The sequence below is a fragment of the Rana temporaria genome, chromosome 6 (assembly GCF_905171775.1).
Source record: "Rana temporaria chromosome 6, aRanTem1.1, whole genome shotgun sequence".
Classification (NCBI taxonomy): Eukaryota; Metazoa; Chordata; class Amphibia; order Anura; family Ranidae; genus Rana; species Rana temporaria.
Window position 1 is genome coordinate 11,878,763 of NC_053494.1, and position 24,106 is coordinate 11,902,868.

The window sequence follows — 24,106 nt, forward strand, 5'->3', positions numbered from 1 at the left end:
CTTCCCACTGATCACCAATGTAAGGGACATTCTTCCCACTGACCACTAATGTAAGGGGCATTCTTCCCACTGACCACTAATGTAAGGGGCATTCTTCCCACTGACCACTAATGTAAGGGGCATTCTTCTCACTGATCACCAATGTAAGGGACATTCTTCTCACTGATCACCAATGTAAGGGACATTCTTCCCACTGATCACCAATGTAAGGAGCATTCTTCCCACTGACCACCAATGTAAGGGGCATTCTTCCCACTGACCACCAATGTAAGGGGCATTCTTCCCACTGATCACCAATGTAAGGAACATTCTTCCCACTGATCACCAATGTAAGGAACATTCTTCCCACTGACCACCAATGTAAGGGACATTCTTCCCACTGATCACCAATGTAAGGGACATTCTTCTCACTGATCACCAATGTAAGGGACATTCTTCCCACTGATCACCAATGTAAGGAACATTCTTCCCACTGATCACCAATGTAAGGGACATTCTTCCCACTGATCACCAATGTAAGGAGCATTCTTCCCACTGACCACCAATGTAAGGGACATTCTTCCCACTGATCACCAATGTAAGGGACATTCTTCCCACTGATCACCAATGTAAGGAGCATTCTTCCCACTGACCACCAATGTAAGGGACATTCTTCCCACTGATCACCAATGTAAGGGGCATTCTTCCCACTGTTCACCAGTGTAAGGAACATTCTTCCCACTGACCACCAATGCAAGGGGCATTCTTCCCACTGATCACCAATGCAAGGGGCATTCTTCCCACTGACCACCAATGTAAGGAACATTCTTCCCACTGATAAACAATGTAAGAGACAGTATTCCCACTGACCACAAGAAAGGAATAGAAAAATGAATTTTTCAATGATATACTTCCACCAAAATACAGTATAACGGATAATCCAAAATACCATGTGACCACCTCAAGTGCGCATGAAGTACCTTACAAGAAGGTATGAGAAGATGGTCAGAAAAGTGCTCAATAGGTATAGATTTCTGGATCCAATTATCTTCTAGCGACTTGTTCGACTCAAATGCTCCAAATCAGACAGACCCATAACACATGGAGTGAAAAAAAAGCTCTCGTAGTGTAAGGCCATGTCATGGGTTTATTATAATCTCCTATAAATGCACACTCGCATGATTAAAAGGCAGAGAAGTCATTTGGGACACACTATTTACCATCTGATCAGCTGCTGTGTCGGCATGTGCGTGGTGATGTCACATCTGCTGGCCCCGACCGATGCGTTTCGTTATAGCAGACTTCATCAGGGGGGAGTGACCAGCAAGGTTAAATATAGCTTTCAAATTGTATTATATCTGTTCAAAAACTCAAAATGCTATAGAAATAACTGTCGTGGGAAAATGCTGCTCCTGGATTCCATAGCTGCCTAGGCATTTGGTCACGTGACTTCTGCTGCAGAGAAACGTGGACTGAAGCCCAATGAGGAGGCTCGGACACATACCTTGGCATTTGGTATAATCATGAATCATCGGAAGAGTCCCCCCCCCCCCCCCCCCGAGACACAACTATTTTAGAGATTAATTTCACATATTTGAACTCAAAGCCTGGGGATGGTCCAGAGGTAGTTAGTGTACTATGCAGTAGATGTAGATGCACTTTGGAACCAAAATCAAAGTAGCACCAAAACGAAACACAATTTTATACAAATAAAAATGAAAACACACATAGGCAGCACAACAAAACGAAACACTTGGATTGGTACGAGGTGGTCTGGAAAGTGACCGCCAATACCATGTCACAATCTGTTGGCTCATCCCACCTCCATACCGAACACCGGAATTCCTATATGGTAACACCATCATGCTGGGATGAGGGATGACCTTATAATAATGCACTCCCCGTAAGATGGAGCAGGAATAGCTTGTGACTGGAGGTTACCGCGATGAGGGGTGCGCTAGATGGACTGGAAGCAGATAGGTCAAGACTATAAACTCCACCAGGGAGATCGATGAGCGTCCCTCGGGTCTGTTGGAGAGAAAAAGAGAAGAGTGAGCGGCTAATGAAGATGAGAGTCAGTCGATGTAAACTCAATCACTATGGTGGGCATGGGATGTGTGTAGCTCGTGTCTGTGAAAGGGTCTCAAGCCTCGTACACACGGCCCGTTTTCCTGATGGGAAAACTGGGAGGAGAGCTTTGGTCGGGAATCCCGACCGTGTGTATGCTGCTTGGCAGTTTTTACGATGGGAAAACTGCCATAAACCACCAGACAAAAAAAAGAGAGTCAGGATTCCCGGCGGACTTTTTCCAGGCAGTTTTCCTATGGGAAAAACTGCGATGGAGCATACACACGGCCGGGATTCCCGACCAAAGCTCTCATCTGAGTTTTCCCGACGGGAAAACCGGCCGTGTACAGAGCAAAAATGATTGAGCATGTTCTCGGCTTTCCCGACTGATCACCAATGTAAGGAGCATTCTTCCCACTGATCACCAATGTAAGGAACATTCTTCCCACTGATCACCAATGTAAGGAGCATTCTTCTCACTGATCACCAATGTAAGGAACATTCTTCCCACTGATCACCAATGTAAGGAGCATTCTTCCCACTGATCACCAATGTAAGGAACATTCTTCCCACTGATTACCAATGTAAGGAGCATTCTTCTCACTGATCACCAATGTAAGGAACATTCTTCCCACTGATCACCAATGTAAGGAGCATTCTTCCCACTGATCACCAATGTAAGGAACATTCTTCCCACTGATTACCAATGTAAGGAGCATTCTTCTCACTGATCACCAATGTAAGAGACATTCTTCCCACTGATCACCAATGTAAGAGGCATTCTTCCCACTGATCACCAATGTAAGGGACATTCTTCCCACTGATCACCAATGTAAGGGACATTCTTCTCACTGATCACCAATGTAAGGAACATTCTTCTCACTGACCACCAATGTAAGGAACATTCTTCCCACTGATCACCGATGTAAGGAGCATTCTTCCCACTGATCACCAATGTAAGGAGCATTCTTCTCACTGATCACCAATGTAAGGAACATTCTTCTCACTGATCACCGATGTAAGGAACATTCTTCTCACTGATCACCAATGTAAGGGCCATTCTTCCCACTGATCACCGATGTAAGGAACATTCTTCTCACTGATCACCGATGTAAGGAGCATTCTTCTCACTGATCACCAATGTAAGGGACATTCTTCCCACTGATCACCAATGTAAGGGACATTCTTCCCACTGATCACCAATGTAAGGAACATTCTTCCCACTGATCACCAATGTAAGGAACATTCTTCCCACTGATCACCAATGTAAGGGACATTCTTCTCACTGATCACCAATGTAAGGGACATTCTTCCCACTGATCACCAATGTAAGGGACATTCTTCCCACTGATCACCAATGTAAGGAGCATTCTTCCCACTGATCACCAATGTAAGGAGCATTCTTCTCACTGATCACCAATGTAAGGAACATTCTTCCCACTGATCACCAATGTAAGGGACATTCTTCCCACTGATCACCAATGTAAGGGACATTCTTCTCACTGATCACCAATGTAAGGAGCATTCTTCTCACTGATCACCAATGTAAGGGACATTCTTCCCACTGATCACCAATGTAAGGAACATTCTTCCCACTGACCACCAATGTAAGGAGCATTCTTCCCACTGATCACCAATGTAAGGGACATTCTTCCCACTGATCACCAATGTAAGGGACATTCTTCCCACTGACCACCAATGTAAGGAGCATTCTTCCCACTGATCACCAATGTAAGGGACATTCTTCCCACTGGTCACCAATGTAAGGAATATTCTTCTCACTGATCACCAATGTAAGGGACATTCTTCTCACTGATCACCAATGTAAGGAGCATTCTTCCCACTGATCACCAATGTAAGGGACATTCTTCCCACTGATCACCAATGTAAGGAACATTCTTCCCACTGATTACCAATGTAAGGAGCATTCTTCTCACTGATCACCAATGTAAGAGACATTCTTCCCACTGATCACCAATGTAAGAGGCATTCTTCCCACTGATCACCAATGTAAGGGACATTCTTCCCACTGATCACCAATGTAAGGGACATTCTTCTCACTGATCACCAATGTAAGGAACATTCTTCTCACTGACCACCAATGTAAGGAACATTCTTCCCACTGATCACCGATGTAAGGAGCATTCTTCCCACTGATCACCAATGTAAGGAGCATTCTTCTCACTGATCACCAATGTAAGGAACATTCTTCTCACTGATCACCGATGTAAGGAACATTCTTCTCACTGATCACCGATGTAAGGGCCATTCTTCCCACTGATCACCGATGTAAGGAACATTCTTCTCACTGATCACCGATGTAAGGAGCATTCTTCTCACTGATCACCAATGTAAGGGACATTCTTCCCACTGATCACCAATGTAAGGGACATTCTTCCCACTGATCACCAATGTAAGGAACATTCTTCCCACTGATCACCAATGTAAGGAACATTCTTCCCACTGATCACCAATGTAAGGGACATTCTTCTCACTGATCACCAATGTAAGGGACATTCTTCCCACTGATCACCAATGTAAGGGACATTCTTCCCACTGATCACCAATGTAAGGAGCATTCTTCCCACTGATCACCAATGTAAGGAGCATTCTTCTCACTGATCACCAATGTAAGGAACATTCTTCCCACTGATCACCAATGTAAGGGACATTCTTCCCACTGATCACCAATGTAAGGGACATTCTTCTCACTGATCACCAATGTAAGGAGCATTCTTCTCACTGATCACCAATGTAAGGGACATTCTTCCCACTGATCACCAATGTAAGGAACATTCTTCCCACTGACCACCAATGTAAGGAGCATTCTTCCCACTGATCACCAATGTAAGGGACATTCTTCCCACTGATCACCAATGTAAGGGACATTCTTCCCACTGACCACCAATGTAAGGAGCATTCTTCCCACTGATCACCAATGTAAGGGACATTCTTCCCACTGGTCACCAATGTAAGGAATATTCTTCTCACTGATCACCAATGTAAGGGACATTCTTCCCACTGATCACCAATGTAAGGAACATTCTTCCCACTGATCACCAATGTAAGGGACATTCTTCCCACTGATCACCAATGTAAGGAACATTCTTCTCACAGAGGGCATGATATCTCTACGTCTGACTTACCATGTGTGAACTGCGATCAATAATCCGGCACATGTTAAGGTCACTTCCCGCTGCGACCATGTGACCTGCGCCCACCCAGCGACAGCAGTAAATCTATAAGTTAGGGAAAACATTCAGAGATTTGTCAGATTTATAAAAAAAAAGCTGTATAATAGGATAATTGGCCCCTGGTGGCCAGATTTTGGCAACTGAGAGCTGTTAGAATAAAGATGAATGCTGATTGGCTGTTTAGGGTAAATGTCCAACATCCAAGGGGCTCAGCTGTAACATCACTCCAGAGGGCACCAAGCTGCACACTATGGACACTTCCAGACAATCTCTGGCCTTCTCACTTCATCTCATTGTCGCTAGGACAGGGGTCTCAAAACCGCGGCCCTTTTGGGCACTATTCCTCCCAATGATATGAGTCAGTATGCCTCCCACTCACACCAAGTGTGGCATAATTCCTGCCACTGACACCAATGATGGGGCACTCTTCTTCCCACTGACACCAATGATGGAGCACTATCCCTCCCGCCGACACCAGTGATGGATCACTATCCCTCCCGCCGACACCAATGATGGATCACTATCCCTCCCGCTGACACCAATGATGGATCACTATCCCTCCCGCTGACACCAATGATGGATCACTATCCCTCCCGCCGACACCAATGATGGATCACTATCCCTCCCGCTGACACCAATGATGGAGCACTATCCCTGCCGCTGACACCAATGGTGGAGCACTGTCCCTCCTGCTGACACCAGTGATGGATCACTATCCCTCCCGCTGACACCAATGATGGGGCACTATTCCTCCCACTGACACCAACAATAAGTCACTATTCCTTCCACTGATATCAATGATCGGGTACTACTTCCCCTACTGACCACCAAGCCTGAGGCCATGTTTATTCTCACCGATACTGGGCCTGGGACATTTTATACCCCCACTGGCCAAAAAAGGTCTTAAACTGTTGATTACTGTATATACGAATATGAGACAGAGATAATATAAAATCTCAGCTACAACTGAGCCCCAAGTCTTGGAGAACTCACCTGGGAAGGACCCCTGATATCATCAGGGATGGTGCTGATTTTCTGTCCGCTCTGAGAATCCCAGACCTGTACAAGGTGAAATGCAATGGTGAGAGCACACAGCAATGGAGAGAAAACAGACACTGAAGACTCCAATTCTATCTTCTGTCTGTGAGATAATCAGTCCATACACAGGAAGACCCATCGATGTTCAGAGGGCAAGAGTGCAGGGAAGAGATTGCACATTAAAAGGGTCGCCCTACCCAATGATGATACTTCAGTGTTTGATGATGTTAAACCCCATCACAGTCTTTTCTATCTCTTGTGAACACTACTGGTGAGATCTCTGCGCTGAATTCTGAGTCTGTACACCTGCTGTGCTCATTATGAGGGGTTCCCACCATCCCTGTGCTGAGTTCCCGGGTCTGTACTCCTGCTGTGCCCATTATGAGGGGTTCCCACCATCCCTGTGCTGAGTTCCCGGGTCTGTACACCTGCTGTGCTCATTATGAGGGGTTCCCACCATCCCTGTGCTGAGTTCCCGGGTCTGTCCACCTGCTGTGCCCATTATGAGGGGTTCCCACCATCCCTGTGCTGAGTTCCCGGGTCTGTACACCCGCTGTGCCTATTATGAGGGGTCCCCAGCATTCCTGTGCTGAGTTCCCGGGTCTGTACACCTGCTGTGTCCATTATGAGGGGTTCCCCCCATCCCTGTGCTGAGTTCCCGGGTCTGTACTCCTGCTGTGCCCAATATGAGGGGTTCCCACCATCCCTGGGCTGAGTTTCCTGGTCTGTACACCTGCTGTGCCCATTATGAGGGGTTCCCCCCATCCCTGTGCTGAGTTCCCGGGTCTGTCCACCTGCTGTGCCCATTATGAGGGGTTTCCCCCATCCCTGTGCTGAGTCCCCGGGTCTGTCCACCTGCTGTGCCCATTATGAGGGGTTTCCCCCATCCCTGTGCTGAGTCCCCGGGTCTGTCCACCTGCTGTGCCCATTATGAGGGGTCCCCACCATCCCTGTGCTGAGTTCCTGGGTCTATACACCTGCCAGAGTCATTACAGGGGCTCCTCCTCTTACAGTAAGACTTATAATTCAGATTATATTAAAGCAAAGTTCCACCCAAAAATAGAACTTCAGCTTTTCGGAAACCCTCCCCCCCATCCGGTGTCACATTTGGCACCTTTCAGGGGGGAGCACATACCTGTGTAATCCAGGTATTTGTTCCCACTTCCGGGCATTGATACCCGAGCCACCCGCGGGTATCTATGCCACTTCCTTTGTCCCCCCTCCCCCCGCTGTCTTTTGGGAGACACACAGGTCCCAGAAGACAGTAGGGACCAGTAAAATCGTGCAGCGCCAGTCGTGCATGTGCAGTAGGGGACCAGGAAGTGAAGCCGTGAGGCTTCACTTCCTGATTCCCTTACCGAAGATGGCGGCGGCAGCACCCGAGAACCGAGAGACAGATCGGCTTCGAGTGCCGACATCGCGGGCGCCCTGGACAGGTAAGTGTCCTTATTTTAAAAGTCAGCAGCTGCAGTAAAAAAAAAAGTCCAAGGTGAGAGAGGGAAGAGAGCTATGGAACTATGGTGAGGAGATCTTGGACTGGAGCACCCCAGAAGTATAAAGAGCACAACGATGACCCCCAAAGTGAGATCCGGGTGTAATAGACAACACTGGAGATGTGCTGCATCTAAATTCTTCAGGTTATTATTTTCCTAACCTTCCCTCACCTGGAACAGAGAAATGAGAAGCATGTGGCCAGTGTTAGTCTCCCCATATATCCCAGAAACCCCTATTCTTAGGTGTCTGCTGGGACTCATAGTTCTTTCACCAATCTGATTCGTCACTTGTCTGCCCCTCCTCCTCCCTGTCTCACCTGCAGGTTCTCCTCTTTCCTCCATGAGCCAATCAGAATCTCCTCTGTGTAAGGGTCGATGTCCAAAGCATCTCCGCACACGTGGGGGCCCGAGAGTCTCCTGGAGAGGGGAGAAAGAGACCCTTTATTCACACTGATACCAACAATCACTGGGACAGGACACAGCAGTCACAATGTCGGCCTACACGATAAAGCTGGCCACTCACATTACAATATGCTGTGCAATCTCCTTGGAATGGAGACAAATACATTCCTAACAGGTCACAATATACAGCAACTTTTATAATTAAAAAGTCAATGAGCTTCAGTCAGTGACCTTGTCTAGGCTGAGATGGTGATGTCATCAGTCTGCTGCAGGCAGGAGGAAGTATTTCCTCAGTCTCCTTTCCCTCCAGTGATCAGACTGCAACATTGTAACTTTGCAGTAAGTTAAAAGGTGATGTGCTGTAGTAGTAGGGGCTGATCTGTGCCAGACGTTTGTGAACACAGCCAAGAACTAAGGGCCATATTCTCATATAATTCCCGCGGGCGGCGCGTAAGCCGTTTACACTCTGCCGCCCCAACCTACAGGAGCAAGTGCTGTATTCCCCAAACACTTTCTCCGTAGTTTGGGGCGGCGGAGTGTATTTGGCCCGGCGTATCCCCGCATATCTCCAAGGTGGCGGCTTCTATTTAAATTAAGCGCGCCCCCGATTCTAACGAACTGCGCATGCGCCGGGCTTAAAATAGCCCAGTGCGCATGCTCCAGTTCTCGTCGTAAAACGTCAATGACGGCGACGTGTGCGTCGTTGATGTAAAGTCGTATTCAAGAACGACTTAGTAAAACGACGTACCCGACGGGAAAACACGACGCGGACCCGACGCCATACTTAACATGGCCTACGTGGGACTGGCGTAAGGTTACCCCTCATATAGCAGAGGTAACCTTACGCCTACGCAAACGACGTTAGCAACGGTTACGCAACGCAAATTCGTTCGGGAATCGGCGTATCAGGCTCATTTGCATAAACAAATGAGACCTGAACGTAAACGCCACCTAGCGGCCGGCGGAGTAATTACATTTAAGATCCGACAGTGTAAGTGACTTACACATGTCGGATCTTTAGTGTATCTATGCGAAAATGATTCTAAGAATCACTCGCATAGATACACTGGCCAAAAAAGAGAGATACGACGGAGCTTCCTGAGATACTCCATCGTAACTTTACTCAGAATATGGCCCTAAGGGTATAGGATATAGTTACTGGCAAGCCCAAAGGAGATTGTACAATCGGATTGTAATATGTGTGGCCAGTTTTATGAAGATGACTCCAGCCTTACTTTATGGAATGCCTCTGCCTGATGTCCCAGAACTGCAAAAAATAGAAAATAGAAGTGAGTACATAATACATGAAGAGATTTTATTAGCAAAAGGCCCGACTGCAATAAGTCTCAACCGCGAGACTGCGGCCTCCTACCTTTTGGAGCGCCAGCCAGCTGCTGATCCCAAACTTCCCACAGTACCACCAACCTCCCATAGTGGCCTACAGTTCCCCCCAACCTCCCACAATACTATCCAGCCCCCTGCAATGATGCCTAAGTTGCTGCAGAGCCCCGCATACTGTTCTCAACTTCTGGCACTGTCCCACAGTGCCCCTTAACTTCTCAGAGGGCCACCTAGTGCGATCCACAGTGCCTGCTAGCTTGCTGCAGAGCCTCCAGCCCCCCATAGTACCCTCAACTTCTGACAGTGTCCGACAGTGCCCCCCAACCTCCTACAATGCCACCTAGTGCCCCCCACAATACCTCTAGTCTGCTACAGAGCCTCCAGCCCCCCATATTGCCCTCAACTTCCAAAAGTGTCCCACAGTGCCCCCGAACCCCCCACAGTGCCTCCTAGTGCTCTCGAACTTGCTGCATAGCCTGCAGCCTCCCTATTGTGTCTTTAATCACCGGCAGTGTCCTACAGTGCCCCTCCAACCTCCGACAGTGCCACCTAGTGCCTTCCATAGTACCTCTAGTCTGCTACAGAGCCTCCAGCCCCCACAGTGCCCTCAACTTCTGACAGTGTCCCACAGTACCCCCCAACCTCCCACAATGCCTCCTAGTATGTCCTACAGTGTTCCCTAACTTCCTGCAGAACCTTCAGCCCCTATGATGCCCTCAACCTATGACAGTGTCTCACAGTATCCCCCCAACCTCCCACAATGCCACCTAGTGCCTTCCACAGAGGCTCCCTAGCTTAGTTTGAAGCCTCCTGCACCCCTATAGCACCCTTAACCTCTGTAAGTGTCCTACAGTGCCACCCAATCTCCCTCAGTGCCACCCAGTGCTTCTCACAGTACCTCCTAGTTTGCTACAGAGCCTCCAGCCCCCCATAGTGCCCTCAACCTTCAACAGTGTCCCACAGTGTCCTCCAACCTCCTACAGTGTCCTTTAGCTTGCTACAGTGCCTCAGGCCCCCCATAGTGCCCTCAACCCTCAACAGTGTTCCACAGTGCTCCCAAACCCCCCACAGTGTCCCTAGCTTGCTACAGTGCCTCAGGCCCCCCCATAGTGCCCTCAACCTCTGACAGTGTCCCACAGTTCCTCCCAACCCCCTGCAGTGCCCTCCAGTCTCCCACAGAGACCCATACAAATCCCTATACTCCTGGAGAGACTTCCAGCTCTGTTACAGAGTTCCCATTTCAGTTTAGCTGTAAGAACATTTACTGCAGAAGTGATGGGGATCCCTCCAATAGAAACATACATTTAATTGGGGTTGATAAGGGTTAGATCTTGTTGTGTTTTTTATTTCTGTATCCTTATTGGGGAGATTTCTGCCTATTTCCTGTCCTAGTGACCACACAATGAGGAAAATCTCCCCAGTGGGGACAAAGGTAGCAATAAAAGGCCTGCTGGAGGTTCTAACCCCTCACCACTTTATAAGGGTCTCTTTCTCGGATTTTGCCTCCATTGGAGAGATTTCCCCGTCACTTCCTGGTCCAGTGATCTCTCCCATTAGAACAGAGATAGAAATAAAATCCGGACAAAGTGTAAACTCCTCCCCTCTTTATTGGAAACTAAAGAATAAAAAAAAACAACGTCAGGAGTTCTTTAAATGATGAGCCCGGGGGTTACCTGGACGGTGTTGTCCCAGCCTCCGGATATAAAATTCATCTCACTGTGGGGGTGAAACTTCAGAGCGAAGACCCGAGAGCGATGACCGTCCATCATAGAGAGAGAAGGGCTGTGGGACAGATGTAGTAAAGAGTCACTCCACCCAAAACTGAATCCGTATTCCACTCATCCAGGTTAAATCACATCATCCAATCACTTCCTGTAACCCTGGGCTTCCATGGACCCACCCACTGGGAGTACCTGAGCCCAGGAAATCATGGACCCACCCACTGGGACTACCTAAGCCCAGGCAATCATGGACCCGCCCACTGGGAGTACCTGAGCCAAGGCAAGCATGGACCCACCCACTGAGAGTACCTGAACCCAGGCTGCCATGGACCCACCCACTGGCGGTACCTGAACCCAGGCTGCCATGGACCCAACCACTGGGAGTACCTGAGCCCATGCTATCATGGACCAGCCCACTGGGAGTACCTGAGCCCAGGCTATCATGGACCAGCCCACTAGGAGTAGCTTAGCCCTTGCTGTCATGGACCCACCCATTAGCAGTACCCCATCCCAGGCTGTCATGGACCCACCCATTGGCAGTACCCCATCCCAGGCTGTCATGGACCCACCCATTGGCAGTACCCCATCCCAGGCTGTCATGGACCCACCCACTGGGAGTACCTGAGCCCAGGCTGTCATGGACCCGCCCACTGGGAGTACCTGAGCCAAGGCAATCATGGACCCACCCACTGGAAGTACCTGAGCCCATGCTGCCATGGACCCACCCACTGGCGGTACCTGAACCCAGGCTGCCATGGACCCACCCACTGGCGGTACCTGAACCCAGGCTGTCATGGACCAGCCCACTGGGAGTAGCTGAGCCTAGGTTGTCATGGACCAGCCCACTAGGAGTAGCTTAGCCCTTGCTGTCATGGACCCACCCATTAGCAGTACCCCATCCCAGGCTGTCATGGACCCACCCATTGGCAGTACCCCATCCCAGGCTGTCATGGACCCACCCACTGTGAGTACCTGAGTCCAGGCTGTCATGGACCCGCCCACTGGGAGTACCTGAACCCAGGCTGTCATGGACCCACCCACTGGGAGTACCTGAGCCCAGGCTGTCATGGACCTGCCCACTGGGAGTACCTGAACCCATGCTGCCATTGACCCGCCCACTGGCGGTACCTGAGCCCCACCTGTCATGGACCCAGCCACTGGGAATACCTGAGCCCAGGCTGTCATGGACCTGTACACTGGGGGTACCTGAGCCCAGACTGTCATGGACCAGCACACTGGGAGTATCTTAGACCAGGCTGCCATAGACACACCCACTGGGAATACCTGAGCCCAGGTTGTCGTGGACCAACCCACTGGAATACCTGAGCCCATGCTGTCTTGGAACTGCCCACTGGGAAAACCTGAGTCCAAGCTTTCATGGACCCGCCCACTGGAAGTACCTTATCATATCTGTTCTGTTTAGGTATGTACTGTATATAACATAATCTAAACTCCAGACAGATATTAAAAACCCAAATTAATACATCGTCTGACCTGATATCAGCCTATTGCAGCCCCCCTATGCAGCAGAGCTTTAACTGGAAAAGGGGGAAGCAGCACAAGAAGCCATTTGTGCTGCAGTGCAAGAAGCACGCTGATAGGAGGAGCGAGGGGAAGGCTTCCACTATACAGTAAAAGTACAATGTACAACATATAAGACTTTGTTCACCCCGATCAATTAAAATTTGTAATGAAATCATTTTGTTTTAAAATAAATACCTCTTTTGAGACCCATTATTGTCATCACTGGTCTGTCTGGTGCTCTTTGCTGAAGTCTGGTGGGAGGGACCAGCAAGTCTGGTGGGAGGGGCCAGCAAGTCTGGTGGGAGGGGCCAGCAAGCTTCTGAAAATCTCACAGCACCCTGCACCCTGTCAAGAGCATTATATGACATCCCTTTGGACATACATGCTCCCCCTGCTGGTACACACTTAAGATGTAACCTGCTGATCAGTTGCTTGATTTGTAATCGAACAACTGATCGGCAGATTGCACAGCTAAAGTCTGCACCTCTCACGGATCATGCGTGTCTAAAGGGATGCCAGGGATGTGTTCTTTCATTTAGTGCTGGAGAACAAAATGATTGATGGTGGAGAAAGCTAAAAGCTGTGCAAGGCAGGCAACAACTGTACAGAAATTGGTGGAGGAGGAGCACAGACCTGGGCTGGCAGATGTTCACACACACCATCTTCTCTGCGTCGTACACGAGGATCTCAGCGCCGGATCCCGCTGTTAAGAAATGGCTGCCGGAAGGGCTGAAGGTGGCGGACAAGGTCTGTCTGTCTTCCTGCAGGGAGCGGACACAACTCTGAGTGGAGAGGTGCCAGAACTTCACCTGACCTCCCGCATCTGACACAACGACAAAGAGACAAAGAACTGGAATTAATCCGAGCAAAGTCAGTGCGGGCTGGAGGACCACTAAAGTACAGCGAGAGCCTGTCATCATCCAAGAGAGACAGTCACCATCCAAGAGAGACAGTCATCATCCAAGAGAGACAGTCATCATCCAAGAGAACCAGTCATCATCCAAGAGAACCAGTCATCATCCAAGAGCCAGTCATCATCCAAGAGAGACAGTCATCATCCAAGAGAGCCAGTCATCATCCAAGAGAGACAGTCATCATCCAAGAGAGACAGTCATCATCCAAGAGAGCCAGTCATCATCCAAGAGAGACAGTCATCATCCAAGAGAACCAGTCATCATCCAAGAGCCAGTCATCATCCAAGAGAGACAGTCATCATCCAAGAGCCAGTCATCATCCAAGAGAGACAGTCATCATCCAAGAGAGACAGTCATCATCCAAGAGAACCAGTCATCATCCAAGAGCCAGTCATCATCCAAGAGAGACAGTCATCATCCAAGAGAGACAGTCATCATCCAAGAGAGACAGTCATCATCCAAGAGAGACAGTCATCATCCAAGAGAACCAGTCATCATCCAAGAGCCAGTCATCATCCAAGAGAGACAGTCATCATCCAAGAGAACCAGACATCATCCAAGAGAACCAGCCATCATGCAAAAGAACCAGTCATAATCCACGAGAACCAATCATCATCCAAGAGAACCAGTCATCATCCAAGAGAACCAGCCATCATGCCAAAGAACCAGTCATCATCCAAAAGAACCCGTCATCATCCAAGAGAGACAGTCATCATCCAAGAGAGCCCGTCATCATCCAAGAGAACCAGTCATCATCCAAGAGAGCCAGTCATCATCCAAGAGAGCCAGCCATCATCCAAGAGAACCAGACATCATCCAAGAGAGACAGTCATCATCCAAGAGAGACAGTCATCATCCAAGAGAACCAGTCATCATCCAAGAGAACCAGACATCATCCAAGAGAGACAGTCATCATCCAAGAGAGCCAGTCATCATCCACGAGAACCAGTCACCATACAAGAGAGCCAGCCATCATCCAAGAGAACCAGACATCATCCAAGAGAGACAGTCATCATCCAAGAGAGACAGTCATCATCCAAGAGAACCAGTCATCATCCAAGAGGGACAGTCATCATCCAAGAGAACCAGTCATCATCCAAGAGAACCATTCATCGCCCAAGAGAGCCCGTCATCATCCAAGAGAGACAGTCATCATCCAAGAGAACCAGTCATCATCCAAGAGAACCATTCATCATCCAAGAGAGCCAGCCATCATGCAAAAGAACCAGTCATCATCCAAAAGAACCAGTCATCATCCACGAGAACCAGTCATCATCCAAGGGGATCGCTCAGGCGGGTTCGGAATGGGTTCCAAACTCACCTGGGATCATCCCTAATGGTGACGATGGTGGAGCTTGTCTATGCAATGTGTGCCAGCGTGGCCACTTGTAGTCTCCACCAGGGGGCGTGTGACAACCCAGCAGCACAAGCAATGGTCATCCTAATAATAGGAAGCACCTGAACATGGCAGGATCATCAGTGATTAGACTCATATTAATTACAATTTCAGATTTAAAAAGGCTGAAACTGACTTTTGAAATGATGTTGGGATTTTAGTTATGGGGTTTATATCTACAACAATCTTTGTTTATATAGTACCAGAACATTTGTGGAAAACATAAAAAAACATGAAAAACTGGAATGTGACATTACATGTGGCCAGGAGCAGGTCCCCCTTGGCGCTGGGTCTGCTGGGGTGGAATCTGAGCGTTGTGACTGGCAGATGTTCTGCGATCGATTGTTCATCCTTCAGAGTGTGTACACAGCTTCCGTCTGACACCGCGTACACCTGCAGAGACACGTCACATGACACAGGTCTGACCGTACAGATGACAACAAAACAGAATACAGAGAACCCTTATATGTTGTGTTGCAGCACCCCTACCAGTGACACCGGGCCTTCATGATTGAAAGAACTAACATCCAATGAATGAAGGGGGCGGGACAGGGAGAGGAAATAGCTAGATCACATATGCCATACACAAGGCCCGCGGGCCGGATCATGTGGATTTTACACCCAGTTTTGTTGCCGTAACATTGCGTGACGAGCTCCATTCCGCCACCTCTGGCTCCCGCCCTCCTCTCCCTCTGTCACTTGTAAACGCTGAAACCTTCTGGGTTTACAGGGGACAGCTTTGCCCTCAGCGGTTCTCCGGATGTAACAGATCCCTGCACACTCTCACAGGAGGGACAGCGAGGCACCTAAACCCTGCATTCTGTACACAGTGCATCCCTGAACTCTATACGCAACACACTCCTGAACCCGGCATTCTATACGTAGCACACCCCTTAAACCCTGAACTATGTAGTGCACTTCTGAACTCTCCACTCTGTAAGTAACACATCCCAAAACCCTGCACTCTGTAGTGCACTCCTGAAATCTGCACTCTGTACAGCGCACCCCTGAACTCTGCACTCTGTACGTAGCATACTCCTGAACTCTGCACCCTGTATGTAGCTTACTCATGAACTCTGCACCCTGTACGTAGCTCAACCCTAAACACTGCACTCTGTAGATAGCACACCCCTGAACTCTGCACCATGTACGTAACGCACTCCTGAACTCTGCACCCTGTACGTAGCGCACTCTTGAACTCTGCACCCTGTACATAGCGCACTCCTGAACACTGCACCCTGTACGTAGCGCACTCCTGAACTCTGCACCCTGTACGTAGCGCACCCCTGAACTCTGCACCCTGTACGTAGCACACCCCTGAACTCTGCACCCTGTACATAGCACACCCCTGAACTCTGCACCCTGTACGTAGTGCACTCCTGAACAGTGCACCCTGTATGTAGCGTACTCCTGAACAGTGCACCCTGTATGTAGCGTACTCCTGAACTCTGCACCCTGTACGTAGCGCACCCCTAAACCCTGCACTCTGTACGTAGCACATCCCTGAACTCTGCATGTAGCGTACTCCTGAACTCTGTACGCAACGCACCCCTAAACCCTGCACTCTGTATATAGCACACCCTAAACCTTACACTCTGTAAGTAGCGCACCCTGATACAACCGACACCCTGAATTTGACACCCCTGGTCTAGATCAGTGTTTTTCAACTCCAGTCCTCAAGGCGCCCCCACAGGTCAGGTTTTCAGGCTTTCCATTATTTTGCACAGGTGATTTGATCAGTTTCACTGCATTAGTAATTACCACAGCCGTTGGGGCGCCTTAAGGACTGGAGTTGCGAAACACTGGTCTAGATGATGCTGATATGAGGCGGAGCTCTACCTGACTTGCTGCAGATTTTAATGCACATTATGAGAAGCTCACAGTGTGCAGTGAAATCATGAAGACACATCTTCTCCGAATACCTTGATGATCCCGTTGATGAGTCCAGCTGCCAACAGGGTCCCGGATGGGTTGAACTGGCAGCTTAGGACCTCCTGGCCGCAGTCACTGGAGGACAAGATAGAGATAAACTTTTATTTTATTAATCTGTCCTATACCCCCATGAAGATCCCCTCCCCCTCCATTTCATAACTTACATCTCCTTCTCCAGATGAAGCTCACCCCCGGTGCTGGGCTCCGGAATCGGCTCTAAGGAGATTTCACTGACACTGGGACTCAGGAGCTGGGAGGAGGAGCGGCGGGCACTTACCCTCGGACGCGGTGTCACCAGTATTCCAGACATCTGTGAACTCCTTCAATTTCCTATATAAGACACATCCAGAGAAAAAAGGTACAAGAGGAGATATGAGGAGATATAAATCACACAATGATCCCACACAGCACTCTGCACTCTCCTCCCAACAACATTCCATACACCGCTATGTATCATCAGACACACCATATACACCGCAATGTATCACCGGACACACCATATACACCACTATGTATCACCGGACACACCATATACACCGCAATGTATCACCGGACACACCATATACACCGGACATAGACTTTGATAGTAACTCTCAAAAGTTGTATGAAAGTCGCACCCAGGGCCGCCATCAGGAATTATGGGGCCCCTTACACAGCTGCCGCCTGAAATTGAGAAGCGGGGGGGGGGGGGGCTTTCGCTAATTGAGAAGGGGGGGGGGCCTTTACAAATAAAAAGAAGTAAGGAAATATATAAATTTAAAAAAAAATTATAATAAAAAGGGGGTAGCCATCCGGGTCCCTGGGGACCTCTGGGCCCTTTAATAAAAAGGGAAAAAAAAAAGAAACCTCTGGGCCTTTTAGTAAAAAAATAATAAAAAAAATATATAATTTTTTTTAAAAATTAAAATTTATAAAAAATAAATAAAAAAAAGGGGGTTTGCCATCCGGGGGCCCTGGGGACCTCTGGGCCCTCTAATAAAAAGGAAAAAAAAAGAAACCTCTGGACCTTTTAATAAAAAAAATATATATAAAAGTTTTTTAAAAATTAAAATTGATAAAAAATAAATAAAAAAAAGGGGGTTTGCCATCCAGGGGCCCTGGGGACCTCTGTGCCCTTTAATAAAAAAAAAATACATATATAAAAAAAAAAGAAAAATAAAGAAATAAAAAAAATATATAAAAAAAAAGTTGTTTTTGTATAAAAAAAGTGGGGTTGCCATCCGGGGCCCTGGGGACCTCTGGACCCTTTAATAAAAATAAAATAAAATATATAAAAAAATAAACATTTATAAAAAATGTAAATTTAAAAAGCGGGGTTGCCACATGGGGCACTGGGGACCTCCGGGCCCTTTAATAAAAAAAAAAAATATATATATATATATATATATATATATATATATATATATATATATATCTATATCTATAAAAAAAAAAAATAATAATAATAATAATAATAATAATAATAATAATAAATATATATATATATATATATATATATATATATATATATATATATATATATATATATATATATATTTATTTCTTTTTTTTTTATTTCTTTTTATATATATATATATATATATATATATATATATATATATATAAAAGTATATATATATAAAAAAAGAAATAAAAAGAAAAGAAAGAAAGAAAGAAAGAAATATATATATATATATATATATATATATATATATATATATATATATAAAAAAGAAGAAATAAAAAAAAAATATATAAAAAAATAGGGAGAGTTGTCATCCGGGCCCCTGGGGACCTCCGGACCCCTTACTGGTGTACTGCCTGTACCCCTCTGATGGCGGCCCTGGTCGCACCAGAATGTTTTACATGCAACAGTTATCCAAGTTGCACCCATCCAAAGTCGTATGACTTTGGAGTCGTACAAATGTGATTGGAATAGGAATGTGGTGCACCCGCACCGCATATATGCAAGCTCAGCCTTAAGGCTCCGTTCACACTTGTCATGTGACTTTGGACAAAGTCACATGACAAGTCACGCTCCATGTTTTTCATTGAGTACCGTCCGTTCTTACCTATGCAACTTAAAGTTGCAGCGATTTCAAAGTAGTTCATGCACTACATTAGTCTGACTTCAGGCCCATAGACTACAATGTTAACCCTCGAAAGTCGCATCTGAATGTTTTACATGTGACAGTTGTGCAACAATTGTTTATTATCATTTAGTCAAAGCCAAAACGCCACCCAAGTCGCACCCATCCAAAGTTGTGTCAAAGTTGCACTCCAAGTCGCATGATTTCAGAGTCCTACAAGTGTGAATGGAGCCTTATGGTACTGCAAGCGCGACGAGCGTTTTTCATGCATTCCCAGAAGATGCACAGATACGCACGTTTCTGAGCGTGTTCCTGGAACGCGCAGATGCGGCCTTAATGAGGGGAACGCTGTGGGCGGTGAGAACCAGATACAAATGCGAGATCACTGGCGCTCCAAATGACAGCATTTCATGTCCCCGTTCCATTTGCGATTTTGATTGAGCGATTTGCATGCAATTTTGTAGCCCATTCACTTCATGGTGAACGTTTGTCACCCCGAAAAGAAGCATATTCTTTTTTGGAGCGCCAAGCGTAACGCATTTTTAAAAGTTTTGTCACGATCACCACACAACGTTGGCGGCATAATTGCATTGCGTTTGGGGCTGCCATAAAAGAATAATGGCACCCAAAAGCGAGTCGCCCCTTTGCTGCGATTTAGGATCATGGGCAGAATCTCCAGGAATCTGCCTGTGATCCAAAATCACGAGATTTAAATGGAGTCTAAGGTGACAAATGTTTTCGGGGGCCTCGCAGGGCCCACTCACATGTATATCCTGGTGTAACCCACGCCAACCTGTCCCGTGACGCCATAATCCCAAATAAAGCAGAGATATAAAGAGCGGGATGGTCATGCTATAACAAGGGCTAAATACCTGCTTCAATAAGACGTCTCCTGTGTGGCCCACAGAGCTGACACTCCTCCGGCAGGGAAGCAGATTCGAAAGTAAACAAACTCGCTCCTGTGGTTGCCAGGCAACAAAAGTTATGTCTGCCAAGCCCTGCAACACCCACAGGGCGGGGAACATATAACACAGCCAGGGATAGTCACTGAGCATGTGCAGACTACAGCCAATGAGAGGAAAGGGCTTGGTTGTCTCAGGTGTTGCCAAGCAACGCAGCCCTTTGTGCTGTCCAAAACACAGTACTAGGCCTCATCCTCACTGACAGTGTAACCTGTTTATATGGATGAGGATAAATAAAACCAAAGTTTTACCACACAAGCGAGCGTTATGCACTTCAGTGCATCCTGTTTCCTTTGTTAAAACTTTATTTGAATTGCCACATAGTGACGCTTCATTTCATGTCTGTACACAGTAGCGTGGTGCGCCGCGCCGCTGTGCGATACGCTCCACAAATAAAGACGTGCTTCATTTTTCTGCCCCAGCGTTCTGGTGTGAACATGTCACATAGAAAACACGTGTGACCCTGCGGTGACCTGCGTGTATCCGGTACAGAAAAGTCACCACACATAGCCCTGGTTCACACCAGTGGGGCTTTGAAAGCGTGAAGCGTGCTACTTACGGTGACCACATTTTTAAACTACCATTCAGGGACACTCTCCCTTCCCAAAAATCAGCTTGTGCTGTAACGAATCACAGCACAGTGATTGGACACAAGAGTTGGGATTTATGATTTCTCCAATCACAAGCAGGTGGCGGGGATTGTGCTCCTCCAGGCATTCCTCGCCAGGACAAGTACTGTCAGTGAGTAAAGCAGAGATGTGGCGACCTTTTTTGGGGGCATGAGCTTGGCTTTGGGGGGGTGGCTGTGTCAGTTTCATTCCGGAACACTGTATTGTCCTGGAATGAAGGTGCCCGGGACAGACCTGCAAAATGCGGGACTGTCCCGGGCAATCCGGGACACATGGTCACCCTAGCGCTACTTCAGAGCGATTTCAAACCTGCCGATCAGTGCGATTTCATGTGTGGTTCGCTGACTTTTGCGCAACTTCATTTACACTAGACATGTGCATTCGATATCGTCCGAACACGCAGAATCCGAAAGGTCCGAAATAAAAAAAAATGCTTTATTTTCGTATCCATTATATTTTTGTATCGTTGCGACAACAGTTCGATGTAGATAGATAGAAAATTTGACATTACGGTGACAATAGCGATCTGTGTCTATCGAACCTGCGGTCCAATGTGCCTAACGTAAAGGCCCGTACACACGATCGGGTTTTCCGTCAACAATTGTGCGATGGCAGGGTTTTTTGTCGGATAATCCGACTGTTTGTACGATTTGTAAGATTCGACGTTGTAGAGACAATAGTAAAAGAGCTGTTAGTGGTCACTGCTGGAATATACGATCACAAATATGTATAATCCCGCTCGACATGACGATTCGACGAAGCAGCTAAAAACCATACGATCGCTGCAAGTGTACATTTCTGGTTGAATGCTCCGCGCACAAGTATAGAAAAATTCTAATGTTGTTTGACTAGTAATAATAATTAATAAGTATAGATATTACTAGTCAAACAACATTAGAATTCTACTAAAGCTTGTGGGTGGAGCATTCGGAAATGTACATTTGCGGCGTCGTACAGTTCAGCTGCTTCGTCTAATCTTCTTAGAACATCCAACAGACACCATAAGCCAAGGACAGATTCAACCTTAATTCATTCGGATTTTCGGGCGAATGCATTTTTAACCACTTAAAGTGGAGGTTCCCCTAAAAAGAAACTTTTAACATTGCATTTATGAGATTAACGACTATTAGAATCGGCTGGTTTTTATAAAAAAATACATCCGTACATACCGTTTCCTATATGTGTTCTCACCGCCGCTTCCGGGTATGATGGTCGGGACTGGGCGTTCCTACTTGATTGACAGGCATCCGACCGACGCATACAGCGCGTCACGAAATGCCGAAAGAAGCCGAACGTCGGCGCGGCTCTATACGGCACCTGCGCACCGACGTTCGGCTACTTTCGGAAAATCGTGACGCGATAGATGCGACCGTCGGAAGCCTGTCAATCAAGAAGGAACGCCCAGTGCCGAAGACCATACCCGGAAGCGGAGGAGAAGATGTATCTCTAAAACGGTAAGTACTGCTTCGTTTTTAAAAAAAACTAGCCAATTCCCCTTCACAAAATGAGCATCAATCTAATCTTAATTTTTTTTTTGAGGGGGAACTACCGCTTTAAGACCCGGACCATTATGCAGGTAGGACAACTCCCACTTGGCCTTACTAGAAGGTTTGTGGAAGCAGACACACTGCTTTAACCATACTGCCACATGTATGGAAGAATTAAAGTGGAGGTTCACCCAAAAAAATTTTTTTTTAACATTACTGTAGATTGAGGCTAATTACGGGAAGCAGAATCGGGTGTTTTTTTTTTAAATCAATGCAGTACTTACCGTTATAGAGATAGATGTTCTCCGTGGCTTCCGGGTATGGGCTGCGGGACTGGGCGTTCCTATTTGATTGACAGCCTTCCGACCGGCGCATACAGCGCGTCACGAGTTTCCGAAAGTAGCCGAACGTCGGTGCGCAGGCGCCGTATAGAGCCGCACCGACGTTCGGCAACTCGTGACGCGCTGTATGCGACGGTCGGAAGGCTGTCAATCAAATAGGAACGCCCAGTCCCAAAGATCATACCCGGAAGCCACGGAGAACATCTATCTCTATAACGGTAAGTACTGCATTGATTTTAAAAAAAAAACACCCGATTCTGCTTCCCGTAATTAGCCTCAATCTAATGTTAAAAACATTTTTTCGGGTGAACCCCCGCTTTAAGTCTTCTTGCTCTTTCTCTAGCAGCAGACTTCATGCAACTACTTCTATCTTCAGGATACTCTCTAGCATCCCCTTGACTGACACCCGTCCACTGACTCTTCTAGCTGAAGGCGTGGCACTGTCCAATATGCCTCCCTTTTGGACCAGTGTGGAACATCCAGACAAGCTGAGTTGCACCTGAGCACCACGAGCCGACCTCACCAATGCTGCTCCCTGGTAGGCAGAGAGCACTCTAAGTTTGCCTGACCATTTTCCTAGGAAGCAGAAAGACCAAAAACAATACTCTCTCTTCTAGCACCTACATAGGAGGGTGCTACACTTAGAACTAGCTTTAGATAAGCACATGACAGTTAAGAAAATGAGACCTGGAGTGTGGGGGGTTGGTTCAGCGGTTACTCTCAAAAGCTGTTAAGGTGGTGGGGGTGGTGGTGTTTTCACCTTCCGCATGAAGGTGGAAAGCTCTTGCGAGGAGGAGGAGGAGATACAGCCGCCGAGGGACCCCAGAAGGGCTGCACAGTGGAGGTAAGTATAACATGTTTGTTATTTAAAAAAAAAAACATGTAGCGCCTGTGTACTTCCAAGTACCGGTGCTATCAAAATTTAGGGGATAATCAGAGTGTAATTGACTCTGATTCTGATTACAATTCTACAAAGGGTCTCTGTTTCAGCTGGGCTGCGCTGTGGGTTCATTCTGTTGTTCCCGGGGTGTTGTACCACCCCGGGGCGACAGGTGGCGCCAGTGGAGTCCAGGCTGGGGTGCCTCTTGCCAGCAGCCAATCAGGAGGGAGTTTCTCTCGTGGGGCATGCTGGGGGAGGGTACTTATGGAGCAGACGCCATTAGGTGGGTTTCTTCTTTTCCTGAGGTGGCACCCACCTTTAGGGTGACCACACGTCACGGCCCCCGGTGAGATGGGGTGCGCGTGCCACGCGGTGTTCCTGGTTCCGGGACCATGTTGGCCCGGAGCATTTAAAGCTGTGGAGGGGCCCCAGTAATCAACTGGGTCCCCAATTTTGAGAGGATCCCAAGCAAGATAGCTGTTCAGTGGGGAGTCCACCTGAGGAGAGCCAAGAGAGGCTGGCGATCCAACAGGGCCTAGACAATCCATCGGGGATCAAGGTAACCGGACACTGAAAGGTTGGATGTCAGCAACCTGTCAGTCGGTAACCTGATTGAAAATACTACCTGAAGGCGATTCAAACACAAATTCTACAAAGGAGGTTTGTCTCCATGATCTAAGTTCTAGGGAGGGTCTGTGGCAGAGATCTTTTCCCTCAAAGTTCCGAGTGATACTCTG

The 24,106-nt window shown here is 47.5% G+C and overlaps 1 protein-coding gene across 1 annotated transcript; it reads right to left on the bottom strand.

Moving 5' to 3' along the window:
- Positions 1–1,657: 1,657 nt before the first annotated feature.
- LOC120943095 (uncharacterized WD repeat-containing protein alr3466-like) lies at positions 1,658–20,082 on the bottom strand. The gene is made up of 11 exons (XM_040356204.1): positions 19,943–20,082; positions 17,166–17,331; positions 16,992–17,076; positions 15,327–15,462; positions 13,393–13,582; positions 11,188–11,296; positions 9,409–9,440; positions 8,089–8,188; positions 6,234–6,299; positions 5,193–5,285; positions 1,658–2,007 (listed from the first exon to the last, which is right to left on the bottom strand). The coding sequence occupies exons 2-11, from the start codon at positions 17,309–17,311 to the stop codon at positions 1,864–1,866; spliced, it is 1,101 nt and encodes a 366-aa protein (XP_040212138.1). The 5' UTR covers positions 17,312–17,331; positions 19,943–20,082; the 3' UTR covers positions 1,658–1,863.
- Between the last annotated feature and the right edge of the window lie 4,024 nt (positions 20,083–24,106).

Excerpts from the sequence above, each read along its gene's own strand:
- LOC120943095 (XM_040356204.1), bottom strand. The coding sequence starts at position 17,311 with ATGTCTGGAATACTGGTGACACCGCGTCCGAGGGTAAGTGCCCGCCGC. Across the intron at positions 15,463-16,991 it reads TCATCAACGGGATCATCAAG|GTGTACGCGGTGTCAGACGG; the intron begins GTATTCGGAGAA and ends GTGTCTCTGCAG. Across the intron at positions 8,189-9,408 it reads AGGCAGAGGCATTCCATAAA|GAGACTCTCGGGCCCCCACG; the intron begins GTAAGGCTGGAG and ends TCCCCTCTCCAG.